At 48.0% G+C, this 22193-nt stretch overlaps 1 protein-coding gene across 9 annotated transcripts in view; it reads right to left on the bottom strand.

The window, feature by feature from the left end:
* Positions 1-835: 835 nt before the first annotated feature.
* EXTL3 (exostosin like glycosyltransferase 3) overlaps positions 836-22193 on the bottom strand; it is a 154217-nt gene continuing 132859 nt past the window's right edge. For all 9 annotated transcript variants that reach the window (XM_057427708.1, XM_057427704.1, XM_057427703.1 and 6 more), the window contains 4 exons: positions 6767-6894; positions 3691-3835; positions 2616-2744; positions 836-1122 (listed from right to left, as the gene is read on the bottom strand). In XM_057427708.1, the coding sequence (XP_057283691.1) occupies positions 913-1122; positions 2616-2744; positions 3691-3835; positions 6767-6894 (612 nt within the window). In that variant the 3' untranslated portion in view covers positions 836-912. The remainder of the gene's footprint in view (positions 1123-2615; positions 2745-3690; positions 3836-6766; positions 6895-22193) is intronic.

Genomic DNA, 22193 nt, shown 5'->3' with positions numbered 1-22193 from the left:
CCACTGCGCTGCAGATGGATCACCCCTAAGCCCCAGGCACACTCCCTGTTTCCAGAGGTTTAGCAGTGCCTGCCTGTGCACTGCATGGAGTGGAAAGGACACCAAGAACGGAGACTGCAGCACCTGAACTCCCCTGTGGCTGCAGCCTGAGGCCCAGTGTGGTGCTGGGAGCCAGGGAAGGACCCTCCAGGGCCAAACCTCTTCCCCGCTCACCCCTCACCGAGGGCAGGGCTGAGGGTGGTGAGCAGAGCACAGCACAGAGCTCGTCACCCGCAGATGACACCGTTAAAGTCCTCAGTAGTAGCCACAGGGCAAGACGAGCCAGGATGCGGTGTGCAAGAGGGGAGAAGGGCTCCCCACAGGAGAAAGGATGGAGACAACGGTGGTGCCCAGAGCTGCCTTGATGTTGGAATAACCTCTCTGCAGTGAAACACCTCCAACCTGGCCTTGCTACGGTCCCCCTTGAGCAGACAGACAGGTCCAGAGTGGAAAAGAGGGTAGGTATGGGGGGGACAAAGAAAAGGATTTTAAAAAACAGAAAACCCTCACGCGGGAAATCTAAACCACTTTCATTTTAAATAACAATAATTATAATTAAAAAGAATGGTTGCCTTGGCTAGCGAAGGGGCAGAGCCACCAGCCAACGGGCCATTCCTCAGTGTACGATCCTAGGGAGTGTCTTTACAGAAGCCGTGAGATCCTGTTCCCTGTTGCTCGGTCAAGTCACCATGGGCAGAGCGGGAAGGAGGGGGAAACGTGCCCATCCAAATCCAGGACGTCCCTTTTGCTCCGCGAGAGGGAGGCCGGAGCCAATAGCAAAAGGTGTTCTGCCCTCGCAGCAAAGCCCCTCTGTGCCCTCAGCCGCCTCGGCTGGAGCTCGGAGAGCCGGGAGCGCCCGGCTGCCTCCTGCTGCTAGATGAACTTGAAGCATTTTGTCTTGTCGTGGGGCAGGCGGGTCTTGAAGAGGACCGAGTCCACGCGGAACTGGGTGTACAGCAGGGGCATGTACCCGTACACCTTGACAAAGAAGTTGATGCACTTGTGTCGCTCGTGGAAGTGAGAGTCGTCGTGTGAAAGCGCCTGAGGGCATCCGGGGCAGCGGAAAGTCCAGCGGGAGGTCACCTGCAATGAGAGGGACAAAGATGGTCACTGACACACTGCCTGCAGCAGCCTGGCTCGGGGGACACCCTGCCTGTGCCCAATGCATTGCACAGTGGGGCATGGCTAGATGTCCTGTGTGACAGGCGACACACTGTCACTGTGACAGGGCACGAATTTGGTTGTGCTCTTCTGGCTGCTGGGACTGCTTTGGAGGGTGTCCAGGTGAGGATGGACATGGTCTGTCAGAGCAGAGACATAAAGCGGGGCACAATTACCTACTAATGCTTAGCTACCTTTTTCTGGTTTAACATTTGAAAAGCTGCTTCAGGAAAAAAAGACTCAGAAAGGAGCTCCTTCCCTTCAGGCAGAATCACAGAATGGTTTGGGTGGGACCTTAAAGCTCATCCAGTTCCAACCCCCTGCCATGGGCAGGGACACCTTCCACTAGAGCAGGGTGCTCCAAGCCCCATCCAACCTGGCCTTGAACACTGACAGCGATGGGGCAGCCACAGCTTCTCTGGGCACCCTGTGCCAGGGCCTCACCACCCTCACAGGGAGCAACTTCTGCCTAAGTAAGATCTATGGAGGGGGATCCAGTTTTCACGAGGTGCTGAGGGACCACATGCTGGTTAAAGGGCCTCCTTGTCTGCCTTGAATCACACATCCCATTACAATGGCCTTTGGCTTCGGTCTGATTCTCCTCTCAGCTGCACTGAACTCTACAACCTCCACTTCACTATAGCCCTGCATGTGAAAAACACCACACAAAAAACCCTACCCGTCATGTTTACAGCCAAGGCCCATCTCCAAGGCAGGTGGCCTGCATGGTGAGACATATGCAAGGCTGTAATGAGCAGTTTGTCAAAACCCATTTTGGCAAAGAGCAGAATGTTCTGCATCTGAAATTCACGCTCAGAACTGTGACATTTGTTAACCCAGGGCAAGGCAATTTCAGCTGGGCTGCAGGGTTTGGACCAACAGCGCTCCACATGCGGGTGAGCTTAAACGTCCCTGGCAAGCTGCACAAAATCAGCAAGGAAATCATTCCTCCTTGTGCTGTGTGCTACAGAAAGCAGGCAATTTGTCTTTTTTGGATCAGCTGCACAGAAGGGCCTTTGCTGAGCCAGGAAAGTGTCTGGTCTGAGCTGCAGCGTAAGTCAAAGCCCAGTTTGCCTGCTCACCATGGTGGGGATTTGGCTGCTTCTAAGGGTTATACTGAGTTTTCACACCTTTTTGAACACATGCACACACTACATCTCCCCAGGGCGAGGAGAGGGAACATGCTGACAGCTTTGAGCACATCACTCTTGCAACACAGTGCTTAGAGACATGACACAGCCAGATTCTGGTAAGGGCAGCACGTGCTGTATGGTACAGCTTTTGCACCAGGCTATGCCGAGAGGAGAGGAAGTGACCCGGGTTGCACCCCTGACCAGATCAGCTAACACACTGCTTCCCTTTGAAAGCCATCAATCCAATCACTAAATAGCACAAATTCCTGCCTGGTGCTTTACCTTTATGGGAGGTTTTCTTGTCAGGTGAGAGACCAAGAAGTTCATAGCGATGTCCTCACAGTTGATGTATTCGTCCACCATGTCACGGATGGCCTGAGGCATTACGTATGAGTACAAGTAGGCGTAGTACTGGAGAGGACACAAAGGCACAATGCTGCTCAAGGTGGTTCCATGCAGCAAGTCCCTAACCATTGCTGGTGCCATCTGCACCAGACCTGGTGCAATTGTGGCACCACAGGTGAGTATCCAGACCACATGCTGGGATGTATCAGACTTGGAGCTCAAGGGTGCCAGCAGAGAGACTCCCCATAATGGAGCTCATCCTGCACTAAGGAGATCTGCTGTAGCCATAGCTGCAGCAAGTCTATCCCAGAGCCATCATCTTCACTGAGTCCTGAGGCTCCTGTCACCTCAGAAATTGAGGAATAGTGGTTTCAGCCCCCTCAGATCTTGTTACCTTTGCTGCTGCAGAGTCAGCACAGCAGCAGGAGCTGGTGGCTAACCTTCACAGTGTGATATGACAGCTCAGGACAGTCCCCTTGGAAAATACTTCATCCTTTTCTCAAGGTCTGTTTGCCCATTGTCACTGCTCCAACACAGCCACATGTCACAGAGCCACGTCCTGCACTGCTCCCTTCCAACATAAACCAGCCACCAACCACACGTACCAGCCAGCCTGTGCCAGCACACAGCCACAAGAACCCACAGCTTCCCTTCAAATTACCCCTTGCAACACTTAGAGTCTGTAAGATTCAAGGTGCTACAGTAAGGACACAGGGCACGCAAACCCTGTGGCTTGCCTCACCCTCACCATGACCAACACTGGAATATGCTCGGCCCTGCACTCCATCTGCCTGCTTCAGCACTGTGGTGCTTCTCATGTGGCTTGAACATACGCTGCTCCTCGAGGAGAGCCACACACCAGTTGCTGGCTGTGTTTCAGTTTGGAGGAAGCGAGGAAAAAGGAGCTGTGACCTGAAAATGTGTTCTTTAAAAAACCCCAGCATTCCCACAAACACAAAGACTCTGGTTACTCTGAGAAGGAAGGGGAAGCTCAGCTGTTTGTGTATCTCACCTTATGGAAGAAGGCAGCACCAGTAAGCACCATAGACAGCTCACAAGAGTAGTTGGAGTTGTAGAGCCAGGACTGATGGGGGATGTCCCACGCGTGGTAGCGCCCCGGGAAGCCAACGATGCGGTCCCTTGCCTCTCTCCAGACACTGCAAACACAAAGCCTTTCAGTCAGACGCAAAGACGGGGAGCCCATATGGAGATGAGCATGGCTCTGAAGGAGATCCACTGCATTCAGGACTATGCCCTCGACACCAACAGACTCGCTCTTGAAGGGGGTTGCAAGTGATGGAGATGCCTATACAACAAAGGTTTAGCAACTGCTTGTCCAAAGAATGGCCTATAGACATTGTAGTTTGAGCAAAAAGGATAAACATCATTTAAACCTGATGTTTAAACAGACTTCTTTAAGTCCATTTCATTATTAAAAACAAAAATACAGAAAATTCCAACATGCAAAAGATGTCTTTTTACACAGACTGCTCAATGCAAGCTCACCCACCTCCACAGACCAAAGCTCCTCTGAGGGTAGGAGGGGCTGACTGGCCATCCCAGCTGCCTGAGTGACACGTGAAGAAGGGCTCACCCTAAGATAACTCCTCCTCCTATTCTAGGGCAGGAAAGGGCTGAACACAGAAATCTCAGCTTTAACAGACAGGCAGAACTTGTTGACCTTCTCCTGTTAGAGGTTAAAAACTGCAAGATGTGAACTGAAGCATCCCTCAGTCAGCTCTCCCAAACACAGACCAGTGTTGCTTAGTACAAAGCTGAGCTTCTCACCTTGGTCCTCTACAAGAGGCACATTCAAGTTACCCATTCACAGGGAAAGTGTTTTTAACTCATAAATTAGGGATTTTCTAACCCGTAAGTACTGTTCTGTAGCTTAAAAAGAAAACTAACAAAAAACCTCCATGGCCCAAAATGAGGTTTGAACTGTCCCACCTCTCCAGCCTGTCCAGGTCCCTCTGAATGACATCCCTTCCCTCCAGCATATCCACTGCACCACATGGCTTGGTGTTGCCAGCAAACTCAGTGAGGGTGTGTTCGATCCCGCTGTCCATGTTGCCTACAAAGACGTTGAACAGCATCGGTGACAACACCGACTCCTGAGGAGCACCACTTGTCACTTGGACATTGAGCCATTGACAACAACTCTCAGTGCAACCATCCAGCCCATTTCTTATGCATTGAGTGGTCAATCTATCAAATCCATGCCTCTCCAGTTTGGAGTCAAGGATACCATATGGGACAGTGATGTTCCTCCGACAGCCCCCACTCACATCCCTCTCTAGTTCCTCCCACATCTCCTGTTCCTATGGCAAGCTACAGAAGTGATGGCTGCAGGGCAGCCACAGCCTGCCAAAGAGACCATGGTTGCAACAGTCCTGAGCGTTCATTACACACAGCCAGAAGCAAAGACACGTTCATTATTATATCCTCTACTCAAATAATGAAACTCCAATATAACCTGGTAACAAAAATGGAGTAACTAACACTGCCAGCAGCTTCCCTGGCACCATCCTCCCCACAAGCACTTGTTCACTGTGGTTTCTGTTAATCCAGTGGGATCATTTTGAAAAGCTGGAGTTGAAACTACTCATTCCCTTTCACTTCTCCCACGTCTCACTTTCCTATGAATGTGACACCTTCTTCTTCCCAGCTCAGCCACAAAAATAAGGATTTCTTTGGAGAATCGTTTTGGGTGTGCTCCCCAGAGAGGTTTGCTCAGGGTGCTCGCCTCCACCTTGCTCCTGAGCAGTGAAGAGAGCAAGAAGAGGCTTTTGGCCCTGAGAACTACAGCCCAAAGCAAAGTTTCAACAGAACACAGTTGTTATAGGCAGAGGTTCACTCAGTCACTGGAACACCATCTCTTCCCTGGCTTAATGCGCTAACACAGGGAGGCTTTGTAAGACCCAGGTGTTTGTAAGCAGGGGTATGAGTGAGAATAATACATGACGCTTATAATTTTCATTTGATGCTCTCCAGGGCTAATCTGTAAAGCCTCAGCCAGGCGCTGTGGGTGAGCGAAGGAAAACGGAGACCAGAGGATGAGAAAACAGCCAAGTCCAGATAAAGACCCTGAAACAGGGCATGGAAGGGAAGCCAGGAGTCCTGACGCCTACTCCCCTGCTTTAATCACTTTAACACCTCATTTCTCATCTCTGAGAGAGAGCCTGTTTTGTGCCTTTTAATCTTCCCCCCAGACATGAGCCAACACATTTTGGTGAGAGCAGTGAGCTGGGCTCTGTCACCAGCGCCCCAGCCAGCTCTGAGCAGCAGTCACAGCCCCTGCTCCTGGCTCGGTGGGCTGACGAGCTGCAGCCATACAAACTCCAGTGCTCTCCTTGTGCCATCCTCACTGCCCAGTGCCTCTTTGGCAGTCGGTGAGGTTGAGCTGTACGATCTGCTGGAGCAGCCTGCAGAGACCTCCCATGGCAGAGCCCACGTAACTGCTTTCTCCCTTAGCCGCGTAACCAGGGAAGTATTTTGCCAGGTCAAAGGAAAATGTAGATGCTGGAGCAGAAAGGGGGTAGGAATAACAGCAATCAGCACCAGCCTTTTCCGTGTAACATCTCTCTTTTCCATGCTCTGCAAAACACATGCAAAATCGCTGTCACATCCCAACGTCACAGGGAGCAAAGAGGATGGCGGCCCACTGTGAGCACATGTGCACCATGTCTTTCAGTGGCTGCGAATGCCCTGGCCTTGCCAATGGCATGTGAAGGATGGAGTGCAACAGCCTCTTGGATTTGTTTTCCTGTTTCCTTCCACCCTAGGAAGCCAGGCACCAAAGACCATTATTAGCACAGCAAAAACTGGCAAGTTGAGGTTAAGAAGCATGAGATTAAGGGTTGTCTGGACAGGCTGAAATCAGCCCACCTGCCTGCACTTGTTAAACAGTTCATTAGAGCATAATACTCCTCCAAGAAAGTGAGTTGGAAAGCCATGGGAAGAGATGTGCTAGCCCTAATTCTGGCCCTGGCTTTAGTCACGAGGCCATGCTGCATTTGAGCAGACTCTAGATGTGGAAAACAACAGGAAACATCAGTCCAAAGGTCACATGTGCAAAGGCTACTCACCGGAACCCAAACATGATCTCGTCATGGCGAAGGTGAGCATCATCATCAATGGACAGGATGGCCTCCGTCTCGATCTCATCCCACGGCAGGAACCTGTTGTTCAGGCTGTTCTTCTCTGTTCGGACAACCTAGGAAATGAATACACGATCATTATGGTGGCTGTATGTACCCAGAGAAGAGATGCAGGAGCTGCACACTCCAGCTGTGTGTGTGCAGCATTTTGGCATTGCTTCATAACCTGTTTCTAAGCAAAAAGGACCAGCTCATTCTAGTGCCAGTTCCAGCTTCCAGCCAGCTCCTATCTGCAGCCTCCTGCCCATTTCGCAGGGCTGCCAAAAGCCAAGCCCAGTCCATGATGCCAGGACCCAGCTGTAACAGCTGTGCCTATGGTCGCACTGCTGCTGGGAGGGAAACACACAGCCACGGCCAGACTCACCTGTGGCCACTGAAGAAGTGGCCCTTGCTGCATGCCTCCAGTGCTGCTCTGAACTGAATTGTTTCTGCAACTACCCATGATTTCTGCCTTGGACACAACTCATTTGCAAGGCCTCCCTCTCTCAAAACTCTTCCAACTCCTCACAGTGCAGTTTCCCTTAACCCCAGCCATACATGTGTAAACTCATACTGAATTTCTCCCTCTTCTTGACTGTCCCTTCCACACTGGCCCCTTTCCTGCTCTTGTCCTTACACTTCACCTGCCCTGGCTGATCTACAATTGCTCAGTTTATCCCAGGCTTCCCATCCCATTCAATCCCTTAAGTCATATTTCTGGCTCACCTCTAAACAATCTCTCTTGATTTAAAAATAAAGTCCAGCCTGGTGAAAAGAATAAGGCATCATGGCAATAAAACTCCATTAAATAAGATTACATTTGATCACACAAAAAAAAACCACAGTGAAACCATTAACAGTGGAAAATATTTGTATTGGGGATCTGCATGACAGCTGCTACAATTAAATTCCCATGTAAAGCCAGCGTTAGTGCTTTCATCTGTCAATAGCTGCTGGGGGGGGAACGGAACATTCGACAAGAACACATTAAAATATTTCACTGAAGATCCATCAAAAACACGAACAATTTACTGCAGGGAGGTGAACAAACTATGCAGCTCTAAGCCATGGTGGAGCAGGGCCAGAGCAGAGCCAGTAGCACTCCCACCCCAGGAGTGCTGCACGGCAATTAGTGCCCACAGGAGAAGGCAAAGGCAGACAGACAGTGCTGGCCCAGGAATTTCTTCCTTTCAAGGTGGAGAAGCAAAGGTGGACAAAAATCAGCGTGGTGTTTGTATTTACTTTCAGAGTTAGTGTGAGCCAGCAGATGCTCCCGGGGATATCTTTATCTGGGAACTGCTGGATAAGAGAGGTTGCACTAATCACAGTGGGACTAGGCAATGAGGAAGGAAACGGGAGAGGCGGCAACTTCACATGCTGATTCAGGGGAGGCAGCTGACAAGACAGGAAACAAAAACCCAGGAGGTTTGGCAACATTATGGCCTTATGGCACTGGCCCAAGAGGCCAAGGAAGACCTGGACACAAAGAGGTCAACATGGGCATTGAGAAAACCACCTCTGTAGAAGTGTCACTGAAGCCAACATGCTGTGGGCATCCTCTGGAAAGGAGAGGAGCCAGAGTGGTCCCCAAATTGTTGACAGGAGAATTTAAGTCTTATTCTTCATTGTCAGTCTGCACTGGAAGCTGCTGTAAGGTCTCCCCAAAGCCTTCTCTTCTCCAGGCTGAACAAGCCCAGCTCTCTCAGCTCATCTTCACAGGAGAGGTGCTCCAGCCCTTGGAGCATCTTCATGGCCTCCTCGAGACTTGCTCTAACAGGTCCATGTCCTTCTTATGTTTCCCCTGCTGAAGTCTTGTGACCACATTTTTCTCCTCCCATTGCAGATCCCACATTCTAGGATGTTTGCAAACTTATTAAAATCAGCACTTTAGCCTTCTGCTAAAGAGCATGTGCCACACTGTGTCTCTGCTGTTATGATGGTATCTCCTCAGAAAGCCTGATCTCATTGAAGCCTGTGGGTGTCTAAATCATTAGGATTAGCAGAAGCTGGATTGAGTCCATAGTACATTGATATGCTTTCCAGGGAAGGTCCTGCTTTGCCAATTGAAGATGTGTGGATGGCTAAAGGACAAAAGAAGCGCTAGCACCAGCAGGCTGAGCAGCAGAAACCGATGTGCTGGGAAGTGGGTACCAGCTCACACGTCCAACAACCCAACAAACTCAGGGCAGTTTTTCACCTGAGCTTTGAGTCAGACCCACCTTCTTGTGCTGGTAAAGATTTGGACAGTCAGCAAAACTCAGCACACGTTCTGCAATGGTCACATTTCTGGTTACGCCATCAAGTCTGAAGCTTTGCAGGTCTGGAAGTGCCAGTGTTCAGCTTTTGCATTTCACAGAAAATAGGTATCCTCCTGCCTTTCATCTGGGTATATTTAAGATTTAAGCAGCCTGTAAGTTTATAGATTCCAAGAAAAAAACCCAGCAAGCTTTATTGATTTACTTGTTTTCCTGTAACATGCTGAACAATACCATAACACAACTGTCAATTGAGAAAGTGAAGAGAATCCTGCTTGAAACATCTGAAACTGGGGACTCCAGAGGACACAGAGATCAGTGCACTGGCATTAAACTCTTCCAAAAGAGGAGGATGCTACAAAGGAGACGGGTATCTATCTCCAAGCCTTGATAAGCACATTCAATTAATCGCATTAGCTCCAGCAAAAGTTAGAAGCAACTTACAGCTGTTGTCTTTGATGGCTTGTTTTCAAAGAAACTATCCTGATTTACAGCTCTTTTAGGATGCAGCTAACTGTCATCAGACAACTATTCAGCAGCTTTTTAAATCCCTGCGCTTTCCCCTGGGTAACTACACCAAGGAAGCACGTGGGGTCCTGCAGGCAGCGAACTGAGATGGAAGTGATGGGGCCCAGATTCAGAACCTTCCTCCCATCTCTCTATCCCCTTGAGATAGCTCAAGCATGGTGGTTCCCCAGGCAAGGCCAGGTTTTGATCTTGACTGCACACACTGCATCCCGAGCTGTGGAAACGAGGGCATCGCGTTATTAGAAAGAAAATAAAACTCTTCAGAAAGATAAAAGTAAATTTTTGGGAAACTTCTGCTTTAATACCAGCAACTCATCTTCTAAAACAGGTTAGGGAGAATGAGAAGAGTATTTGATTCAGAGACTTGAAATATGATTTCTATCTCTTCTAAAGTTTTTACATTTCAACGGGCCTCTAAAACCACCAAATTTCTCAGGCATGAAATGGACATTACAGGTACAAATGTACTCAGAAGCTTATTAGGCCAGGTGAAAAAAGAAGGGTTATTAAAGCAGCAAAATACAAAAGTCCAAGCCTCACCTTCACATGTCATGAAATGAGATTTAGCAATTTTTCATGACTTCATCAGACACTTAAAATCCAGATCAAAACTACAGACAAGAGGCATGTTATGTTGCCAAATTCAGGGATTTACAAGCCAGAGGTCATCCTGATAATTTTGTGTGACCTCCTTATATGGTGGACCAGGAGACTTGATGGAGCCACCCCTCCTACGGAAGTCTTTCATCACACAGCACCATAACACAGCTGTGAAATGACAACTCAGACCAAATTACAAAGCCACGAGTTAAAACTTCATGGCACCGGTTGAACTCTAAATGCTTTCTGGAGAACTACTGGCAGATGGCTGGTGGGGTTGACAGCAGTAAATTAAGCCAACATTAACTCCTGCATCATCCAGGTCACAGGGATGTGCCTCAGACCTGAGCTGTCACCGGTACAAGCAACTCTGCCGGATTTGAAGGCATCAAGGGTAAGGGAAGACATCCTCTGAGCTGTTCACTTTCAAATGTTAACAATTTATTCCTTGGGAATGTGCCTCCAGCTCGCAGTCGCACCAAGGAACACTTGGTGGGCCTCGTTCGCCCCAGAACAGCACAGAGGTGCCATAAACAACCCCCCCCTCTGTTCTTTTTCAAACAGATGAGGTCTCACTCTCTCAGGACTAGTTCTCCTGCTCTTTCATCATCTTGAATGACTGATTTTGCTACAATCTTGTTTCTCAATGGTCTTGAGCCAAGCACTCTGTCAAAACCCAGCAAAAGATGTTCCCTCAGCAAAGCTGAAATGCTGCGCTCCAGCAGAACAGAGAGTCAGCAGTTACCCATACCGAAGGAAATTAAAATAGCAAGGAGGACACAAAATCAGCCAAGCAAGCTACAAGAGAGACACAAATGCATTTACCAAAAAGCCACCTTCACTTACAGCAGATTTTAATACTGCGCAGAACATCATTGGTAGGACCTGCACACAAACTCCAGTCCCTCCAGACTCAAAGCTATACCAGTTTGTTTACTTCTGGTTGTCTTATTTTGGTTATTTGGGACTATTCCTTAGAGTAATTATTTTAAAACTCTTTGCCATCAGGTAAATGGCCCCAGCTCAAAATCATGGCCCTCCTTAACAGTCTGCAAACTTCTGAGACAAACTTCAAGACCTAAAATGCCTCCCAAGCCCTGGACACATCACATTATAAGTTTCTGCTCCTTTCAGCAAATCAATTCAAGGTGATTCAGTTCCACAATGTGGGGTGGTTTGTTTTTTTTTGACTCAAGGAGCACAAACCCCCACAACTCTATGAAAACCCATTTGCTCCTGCTGTTGTTCATAGCCATACTGGCCAAATGGATCTCGAAAACATTAGAGGGAACCAAACCAGAGCATAAATCCAGAGCCTGCCCAGCAATAATGCCCGTAACCAATACTTTATAGTACATTTTTATACATAAATACAGAAATGCAGTAAAATCAGTATCTTCCAGCAATCTCCTTACTAGTGAGGCTTTACACTTAAGCTTTAAATTAAGTGTCACGTATAATTTGGCAGTGAAAACATGAAGAATGTCTATGCCCTTGGAGAAGTTCTGACAGCTCAACTTGGTGAACTGGATTTATTTCTGGACAAAGAGCAAACTCTGCAAGAAACTGGGAACCTCATTGCTCACATCAGGTCTTTTTGAGATAAAAAGCCAGAAGGATGCCCTTAGGAGAGCTGGATAATCTGGGGAGACAAAGGACAAGGTCTCAGGAAAAGAATCCATTTCCATCATTCCCAAATACATGCAAATTCAACCCAACTGGGCTGGGGAAAAATAGCACCATAGAGTAAGTGGGGATGGTGATACCATGAGCCCCCTTAAACCACGCAGCTGAGAAAAACAGTGCTGAAGATGCAGGAGCCAAATGCATCTGCCTCTTCCACCTGAAGAGTTGACCTTAATCTATACTTTGAAGCAAAAAGCTTGATTGCTCCTGTCAGCGCAGGCCTCCAGGGAGGATGCAGATTTATAACACTGTCATTCCCTTTTCCTGGCATCAATTCTGGACGTTTTATCAATAAGATTCAGTGCAGCACATCTCCTGCTTTGCAGGGGAGTGCTCAAGCCAGAGACTCCAGGGCTATGTCCTTCTGCTTGACACTGTCCCAAGGAGCAAAGCCCTCACAGAACTCAGCTTAGCGTGATGGGAACGGCACTGACCTCAGGAGTGGGACCTGCCCAGCACTTCAGCTGGGAAATGCTCCCGACAAGGAACCTGATGTTCTACTCCGCATTGAGAAGCAGTACGAGTTTAGACCCTCTCCATGAAGAAAACTGGTATCACATCTCCTGTATCATGAGTGACCAGTCTGACCACTTGGCTCCAGAGGTACCACCATCATCATTCCCACCACCCATCAAGGAAGCAAGACTGGCACACCTGGGAACTGGTGCTCTTCGAGCCACCCATATCCCATATCCTTGTTTCAAGCTGAGTAGGCTGCTTCCTGTCTACTCTGATGATGGCTTTTCCTCTCTGCAGAAAGCACATGGGAAGCCAAGACTTCTCTAGCTCTCCCACAGACCTGCAGGCTTGCAGCACGTGGGTCTGCTAATGTGGAAAGGAAAAGAATGAAAACTCAGCCAAAGTGGCTTATTAGAGGTTAGGAAGAGCTTTGTTATAAGACTTTGGGAGATGGCAAACTCCAGCAGACAGGACAAACGCACAGGCACCAAGCATCCCTGAAACTGTTCTGGAATCAGACACTTATTTTCAACTGCTAGTTTGGACAAATATGGACATCCTCCAATTAAGAAAGTTGCCCAGATCAGACCTTAAGACCTGCAGACTACCAGATACAGCAGTATCTGGGTTCAGCAGTAGCAATCATTTTTCTCCTTCTTAGTAGCTGGTGCAGTGCTGTGTTTTTGAATTTCAGCCTGGGAACAGCGCTGATAACACCAAAGTTTTTAGTTGTTGCTCAGTAATGTTTACTCTGACCAAGGACTTTCTGAGTCTCATGCAGTCATGTTTCTCCTTCGCGGTAGCTGGTGCAGTGCTGTGTTTTGACTTCCAGCCTGGGAAGAGTGCTGGTGATACCGATGTTTTTGGTTGTTGCTAAGTAATGTTTACCCTGACCAAAGACTTTGTGAGGCTCATGCTCTGCCAGGGAGGAGGGGAAGCCGTGAGGAAGCAGAGACGGGGCGCCTGACCCAGGCTAGCCAGGGAGGTATTCCATACCACAGCACGTCATGCCCAGGGGGGGTAACTGGGAGTTACCCGGAAGGACACGGGCTTCCGGGTGGGACTCGTTTCTTGGCTGGTGGTATCGTATTCTCTTCCCTTGTTATTTTCTCTTATCATTGTTGTCGTTGGTGGTAGCGGTGGTGATTTGTGTTGTACATTGGTTGCTGGACTGTTCTTGTCTCAACCCGTGGGAGTTGCACTCTTTCGATCCTCCTCCCCATTCCTCTGGCAGTGGGGAAGGGGAGCGCGCTGGGGGGGGAACGGGACGACGGACCTCGATTGCTCTCAGCCCGGCACCACTCACTGGGAGTGAGTGAACAAGCTGTCTGGCTAGGGTTTAAACCACGACAGTCCTTTTGGCGCCCAACGTGCGGCACAAGGGGTTGAGATAACAACAGATCTGACCGGATTAATAGTCACTTGTCACAATGCTGATTTATTGGCTCTCAAGGTTGTTCCTCTTGATCTCACAGTTTCAGTATATCGTATCTTATGTCCATCCGGTATTTGCTGTATTAGTGTTTTTCAAGTGTGGGGCTTGGTCTAAGGTTTTTGTCTCACTGTACTTTATGGTAACAACTTGTAATACAATAGAATCATTGATCATGAAACTGATCTGGCTTATGTTCCCAGTGTGGTCACCACCTTTATACTTTGGGAGGTATATAATAGAAGTGCTTAGCAATTACACATCTTTTTTCTCCTTCTCAGGTGCTCAACCTGTGAAGGAGACATCCTTTTACTCTCCCAGTCCTCCCCGCAGACCATTTACATTTGAGAGTTTTGAAGTTTTTGAATGACCTTTTAATGCTGTTGAGACTTGTTTGCTGATCATGATGGGAATCACCATGCTAGCATGCATACAGAGTGTGTTTTGCCCATGACTGATTTCAAGAGTTACGCAGAGTCAGGTTTGGGTCTTGTCTGGGGTCAAACGACAATGGTTGAAGTATAAATATGGGGAGGCCTGGCAGACTGACTATACCACACTGCTGACAACCCGCCAAGGCAAGCGCCATGTGCTTACCATGGTGGAAGCAATCACCGGGTGGCTGGAAACATATGTGTGCCCTATACCACTGCCTGGAACACTATCCTGGGCCTTGAGAAACAGATTTCGTGGCAACAAGGCACTCCAGAGAGAACTGCGTCAGACAATGAGACTCATTTCAGGAACAACCTTATAGACATTAGGGCCAAAGAGCATGGCATTGAGTGGGTATATCACATCCCCTACCATGCACCAGCCTCTGGGAAAATTGAATGGTACAATGGGCTGTTAAAAACTACACTGAGAGCAATGGGTGGGGGAACTTTCAAGCACTGGGATACACACTTACCAAAGGCCACCTGGTTGGTCAACACCAGAGGATCTGCCAACAGGGCTGGACCAGCCCAGTCAGAACTTTTACATATTGTAGAGGGGGACAAAGTTCCCGTGGTGCATATGAAGAATTTGCTAGGGAAGACAGTCTGGGTTATTCCTGCTTCAGGTAAAGGCAAACCCACTTGTGGGATTGCTTTTGCTCAGGGACCTGGATATACTTGGTGGGTAATGTGGGAGGATGGGAAGTCCGATGTATACCTCAAGGGGATTTGATTTTAGGGGAAAACAGCCAATGAACTTAATTGTATGCTGTTGCCTGCTGTGTAATACTTTTATAGCCCATCAACTAGATGTCTCCAGGTCACCAGCGACTAGCCCTGACTTCCCTCCAACCATCATCCCTACAGAGAATGAATTTTGATGAACCGGATGAGTTCCGCAGTAAAGGAACGACCAGCATCAGCAGGCAACGATCCAATACTGCACACAGCCTTTCCTTCCCTGAAAGATTGTTACAAGAGATGGAACCTCACATCATGGACCGAATGGACTCGGCAGCATTATAGGGATTGGTCCATGCACTAATGGATGATCTCTTTCTCTTGGTCTGTGTGTATATGGATGTATATATGTGGGAGAGCAATGGTGTACTGAAAATGTGGGTTCTGAGCATGACGTGAATGGTATGGAATAAGGGGTGGATAATGTCCTGGGTTCAGCAGTAGCAGTCATGTTTCTCCTTCACGGTAGCTGGTGCTGTGCTGTGTTTTGACTTCCAGCCTGGGAACAGTGCTGGTGATACCAATGTTTTTGGTTGTTGCTAAGTGATGTTTACCCTGACCAAGGACTTTGTGAGGCTCATGCTCTGCCAGGGAGGAGGGAAAGCCGTGAGGAAGCAGAGACAGGGCGCCTGACCCAGGCTAGCCAAAGAGGTATTCCATACCACAGCACATCATGCCCGGCACCACTCACTGGGAGTGAGTGAACAAGCTGTCTGGCTAGGGTTTAAACTGCGACACATGCTCTGCCAGGAGGGGAAGCTGGGAGGAAGCTGAGAGACATGACACCTGACCCAAACTAACCAAAGAGCTATTCTACACCACGGCACGTCATGCCCACTATATAAACCGAGGGCAGTTACCCAGGAGGGCCAGATCACTGCTCGGGTCAGGCTGGGTATCAGTCAGCGGGTGGTGAGCGGTTGTATTCTCTCCCCCTGTTATTTCCCTTATCATTATTATTATTGGTGGTAGCAGCAGTGATTTGTGTTATACCTTAGTCACTGGACTGCTCTTATCTCAACCTGTGGGAGTTACACTCTTGATTCTCCTCCCCATCCCTCCGGGAGCAGGGGGAGGAAAGGGGGGAGAGAGTGAGCAGCTGTGTGGTTCTGGGTTGCCAGCTGGGCTTAAACCACAACAAGCAGGGCTCCTTCCCTCCATGCATCAGCATACAAGTGCTGAAATTATTTACTAAATGCCCTAGAACGAGTTCTGTGTGTACAGATTCAGGTATGCATAAGGAGAATAAATCACGTCTTTTTACCATGGCTGACTCCATTCCCTACTCCCTCTGCAATTGAGGTGTTAGATCAGACTGGCACTTGCTTCTCTGCAAACGCAACCAGAGATGCAGATGAAGACAAGTCTGCCTGGTGCCACAGAAGAGCATCACTGTTGTAGCCATGTATTTTATCAGGAGTGTGGCTGTCACAACAGGTTTGCACTGACCAGCTGAAAATCAAGTGACAAGTTTGGGATGTCAGACAGGGATACTGCACACTGTAAACATACCAGCTACAGCAGGGATTCTGGCATCGGGAAAGGCTCCCTATGGAAACTACACACCTGAGGTTCACTTTCTCAAAGATGACTTTGATCCTGATTTCTCCTGTACTCTGTGTTAGCTTCCTCCTGTTTAACATGCCAGGGAACTGAGAAGACAGAAGAGGTCAGTCCCAAGGCAAAAACCACGTGTGCATGTTGGCTGCATGATGAGAAGCCAAGCTTTCTGCCAAGGCTGTTGACAAGGAGAAGCCAAAGAAGCTGTTGCCAATTACTACAGATGCCACAGAAGATCTCTGCAGCCCTCTACCCCACCCCCCAGGTTAGGTGATGTTCATGTGAATCATGAGTGTCTGACCAAGACTTCAGTCTTTTTTCCTCCATTTTCTCCTCATTTTATCTCTACCTGCTCCTAGGCAAGCTGAGACACTCCACAAAGCTGGCAAAATCACCATGGCTCTCAGCCCAGACCTCCAATCTATCCGACTGGCCAAGGACAACTACGTCCAACTGCCAAGGACAACTGAAGCAGTACTTTCTGAAGACTCAATTGCCTCCTGAAAACACAGCATCAAACTGAGCAGCCCTGGGGTCCTGCCCTGCCCACACAGTACTGTTTCCTCCTGCCAATCTCAACTCCCATCATGAGAAAATCCTCCCCATTTGCAAAGGACAGAAATTCATCCAATTCGTACTGGCCAGCATCCTGCTTTCCAAAGCCAAAACCACAGCAAAGAGCACAGATCCAAACCTTGAGCTCAGCCAGCAATTCTTCATTTCATGAGCATGAAAAAAATCTGGCCTCACCTTATACAACAAGATGTTGCCAGGCTCCTGCAGCAGGCAGAAGATGGGATGCTAGCATGGCCTTTCCACCATAACCAAGTCCCTGGGATGATGCTTTTCCTCCCTGCAACCACACTCCCACTCCCGGCTAGGACCCAAAAGCTCAAAGAAAATCAGTCCACCATGACAGGGAACTACAGGGCGTTTCTGACAGTTCCTGATGAGCTGCAAATCCAGGGGAAATTGCAGCCCTGCACTTTGACACACACATAAACATGGTGTTAAATCTCCTTCCAGAAATGCCACCAGCACTGGCAGATCTTTGTAAGCTGGCATTTTGTAAAGAAAGGGAAACTCTTCTGATCGTGAGCATTTATGATAATTGGTGTTTTTTGCAAAAGCAGAATCACAGATGCGGAAAGCAGCTCTTTAAGATGTTTGCCAAGACAATGATCCTCGGCCATTATCTTAGGGTTAACACACTCAAATACACAAGATACTGACAAACAGGCACAGATATAACCACAGCTCCTAAACAAGTCCTATTACCCTAGACAAAGCCATCCTGGAGGGAGATCCAGGCTGCTTGGATCCACCTGCATCGAGAGGTGCAGCCGCAAGGGAATGTGCTCTTCTTGTGACTGGGCTCTCCCCATGAAATAGCTTTGCCATCCCATCCCCAGCTGGCTCCCAGCTCTGCTCCAAGCAATCTGGATGATGCCCAGACCATGCGTGACTGGGTCTGGATGGTGCCACACCAGCATCTGCTGTGGCTGGGCAAGGCGGAGAGCAGGCAAGAGACAGCACTGGAGCTGAAGCGTGTTCCCAGACATCTACACCAGTTTTCACCTACCCTGTACTTAGGTATCCTATGGAGTCTGCTCTCTTGCTTAATTTGGTGGCACTTGCACCAAAACTACCAGTCATTTATTTGGACAGCCACCCAAAATCAGCTCTTTAGACACACTTAGCGAGGTGTTTCTTCACTCATCCGTGGCCTGATGAGATGTCCTTGGTTTTTACAGTGGCTTCCCCTGACAGTTGTTCACCTTCTTGTTTTCCCTTTAATCTTTCCTTGTAAAGATGGATTGGAAAATTACTGTTATCCTTTTTCTCATGTATTAATTATTCTGCTGCTCTTTCTGAGCTTCCTCTTCACCTTGAAACAGTTACAACTCCACTTTATGCCCTGAACCTCCAGACTTCTGAGCTTTGCTACCTCCAACATAAGGCATTTTCAAAACTTCAATGAAAAGGATTTATAGACTATTTTAAGACTCATCTCCAGAGGTATGAAAAGAGTTTCACTGGAAGGGTATTTAGCTACAAAGCCTTCCAAAGGCAGCGTATACTGCATGTAAATTGGCAAAGCAGATGCATTTTTAAAATCCACATAATTAAATAATGCAACATAAAACCATGCATAAATTATCCCCCACTGAGAACAAAACCACACAGGAAGATACTACTGGAAATCCTTTTTCTAAACTGATACTGTGTCCATACACGTAATATGTGCAAAGACTTGGTCTGTCTTTAAACTACTCTACAGCTACCAGTGGGTTGCTCATCTCTGAGATGAGAAAACAGCTTGTGATACAAACATAACTGATTATTTATTCATTTTTATACAGTGCAGCTGCTGCATCCTTCTAGAGAAACAAAAGGAAAAGAATGCTTATTTTAACATTGAAGGAATCTGGACACTCACTTATTTTTATTCTCTCTGCGTGTTGCTGTTAGTGGCTGTGCAATCAAAGATGCAAGCTGAGACGCTTGCGAGATTGGATTTATTTTACAATTATTTGCTCTAAAGAACGTCTCATGGATAATATGCTGCCTCTTGCAGTTGAGGCTTTCAAATACCTCGTCTCCCATCACTTCATCTCCTTTATCAACTTTCTGAAACTCTGCCCTATGCTTTTATATGGCAGCTTTCATCAAAAAGCTAGTGAGTGCAAGTGTGGGACAGAAAAGCTCATGACCAAACTTCCATTAGCACATTCGGGATCACAAGCCAGATTTACAAGCTGCTGTTTGAGAAACCAGAGAAGGCAATTTGAGGAGGGAAGATTGTACACTCAGGATTCTGATATTAATAACCCCAATTTTGGGTTTGCTGGGGTTTGGTGGTTATTTTCTTGCAATGAAATAGGCAATATCCAAAGGCATGATGTTCCAACAGATGTTACAGTTCTTTATTGATGCTCTTTCAAGTTGCAGGTAGATGAATATTGCAAGCCTGCTTTCACCTGGTATTCAAGGCCTGAAAATTCAGATTAAATTCTGCCCAGCCTAGAAGCAGTCCCAGAGCTCAGAGCTCAAGCACACTGGGGAGATGACGGACAACAGCAGCAGTGTCTGTAGCAAGAGCACACACAGACTGAATGCAAGCAGGGATGTACATACACAACAACTGGTCTTCTTTAAGACAAAATAAGACAAATAAATTAGAAATATACTGTCTGCAGGGTTTTTGCTGCAATTCAGATGTGGTGGTGTTGAACCAGCCTGCAGTAAGGCATTACCAAGATGCTGATTCTGCAGTGAGGTTTAGCACTTGTCCTGCTGTGTGTGACTCCTGTAAGAAGGCTTTGCAAGAGGCCATGTGGGGTGTCACATCCCACTTTCTGCAGGGAGGCCAATCAAGCACAAATACAGGCTGGGCAGAGAATGAATTCAGAGCAGCCCTGAGGAGGACTTCATTGACAAGAAGCACAACATGACCCAGCAGCATGACTAGCAGGTTGAAGGAGAGGATCCTCCCCTTCTACTCTGCTCTGATGAGACATCCCCAGGCAGTCCTGCATCCAGCTCTGTGGCAACAACATAAAAAGAACGTGGAGCTGTTGGAGTGAGTCCAGAGGAGGCCACAAAGATGCTCCACGGGCTGGAGCACCTCTGCTATGGAGACAGGCTGAGAGAACTGGGCTTGTTCTGCCTGGAGAAGAGAAGGCTTCCAGTGCCTAAAGGGGCCAACAAGAAAGCTGGAGAGGAGCTTTTGACAAGGGCCTGTAGGGACAGGACAAGGGTGAATGGCTTTAAAAACTGGGAAGATTGAGATGAGCTCTTAGGCAGAAGTTCTTGGCTGTGAAGGTGGTGAGGCCCTGGCACAGGTTGCCCAGAGAAGCTGTGGCTGCCCCATCCCTGGCAGTGTTCAAGGCCAGGGTGGACGGAGCTTGGAGCAACCTGGTCTGGTGGAAGGTGTCCCTGCTGTGGCAGGGGGCTGGAACTGGATGAGTTTTAATATTCCTTCTAATCCAAACCATTCTGTGATTCTGTGGTCCTGCTACTGAGACTTCTCTGGTGACAGCACCAAAAGATTCACCCTAACAACAAAAGTATATTCTCAAAAAACGTTTTTTTCTCAGCCTTCATTTTACCCTTTACATGTTCAAACTCTTCTTTCTGGCAGCATATGTCTACTCTAAACTTTATTCTTTGTGCATCTTCTTCCTCTCCAAATACTCCTCAGCTGTTAGAGCACTAATTTTATTGGCAAAAAGGTTGTTGGATAACCAGCTTACTCTTCTAAAGCTTGCGGTAATGATACAAAGCACTTTGGAAACTACTGGTATGCTCCAAGCCAATGTGGCTGTATTTTAATGAACCAGTGCTGTCTATCCTTTCCTAATCTAGCAGGGCAGCTGTTAGGTTGACCAATGTTTGCCAACAATTCAAAGATCTTTGGATGGAAATAAATTGTTAAGAGGATTCTCAAAGGTCAGTCCCACACAATAGGAATATTGCCGTTACAGATTCTAAGTCATGAAAAATGATGAATTTCACCCAACATCTGAGTGCAGCATCAATTAAGTGAAGTGCAACAACAGGGTTGTGTGTATGAGACCGAGACCCAGGAGCCTGGGGCTGGAGAAGCACAGCTCTGCATCACTTAATACTGGAAAAGAAAAAATTAGCAGGCCTCTGTCAACCATCCCCACCCCCCTATGTCTATCCCCAATAAATTTTATTTACGCTGTAAGTTCAGTCTGAGGGGAAGCTTTTTCCCCGCTATGACCTCCCCATCTCTACAGCATAGTTGCTATAGGTCTGTGTCTGCATCCAACGCTGAACTCCCCCCCCAGACAAGATCCCTGGGGAGATGCCCGGGGAGAGCCAAGAGCTGATGAAATGGGAACACCTGCCTTGCATTTTCTGCACTAAAGCCATTTTGCTAATATTAGGTAAAATACAGAGATGCCATTTCTAGCCAGCCCTCGCTGCTGCAAAAGAGAACATGAAAGGAGACAGAAAGAGGGCAGGCAGTGTCTTTGAACTCTTCACAAGTTGGAGTATTACTGCCTGGAGCCCAGGGGTGGTGGATTCAAACTGCTTGTGGGTACCAAAAGCTTTGCAGAGTTAGACTGGTAAATACCAACAGCTCAGAAACAGATGCACATACTGCCAGTGAGCCTGGAAACTCATACCCCCTTTCTGCTTCAGGTTTAAGCCAACTCTAGTGCCTGGGATCCCAGCAGGAGTTCAGTCCTGCCAGCAGAGGAGCTGCAGATCCTCACAGCATTCTGGCCAGTCCCCAGGGGCTGGCACATCAGACATCAGGCTGGAGTGACCACTCTTCTGAACTAGCTTTCATCTTGTGGATCCATTTTGGGTACCATAGGGAAGCTGGCAGTGCACCATGGAGGGCAGAGTTGAACGAGGTTGGAGTGATACCTGCAGCCAGGGCTGCCGCATGCTGCTTGCTTGGGCTAATTTGATTTCAGAGCCACTTGTAAAATTCAGAGCAGCAGAGTGAAAACAGGCCAGGAAAGAGCCTACGGCCAGGACTATCCTGGTCCTGTACTGGAACTAATCACAGAATTGCTGTGTAATCCAGCTGGTACAGATGAAAACGAAAAACCTGATGAGCTCACAGAGGAACCAACTGAGAAAGCCTCACCTTATTCTGGCAGGAGTATTGCTTGTCCCTACCTTGCTTTCCCAGC

This window comes from Pezoporus wallicus, unplaced genomic scaffold (genome assembly GCF_028554395.1).
Source record: "Pezoporus wallicus isolate ANWC-B61680 ecotype Strahan unplaced genomic scaffold, APGP_CSIRO_Pwel_v1 contig_6464, whole genome shotgun sequence".
NCBI classification, from domain to species: Eukaryota; Metazoa; Chordata; class Aves; order Psittaciformes; family Psittacidae; genus Pezoporus; species Pezoporus wallicus.
The sequence above is the reverse complement of the archived record's forward strand: the minus strand, read 5'-3'. Positions and strand labels throughout refer to the sequence as shown.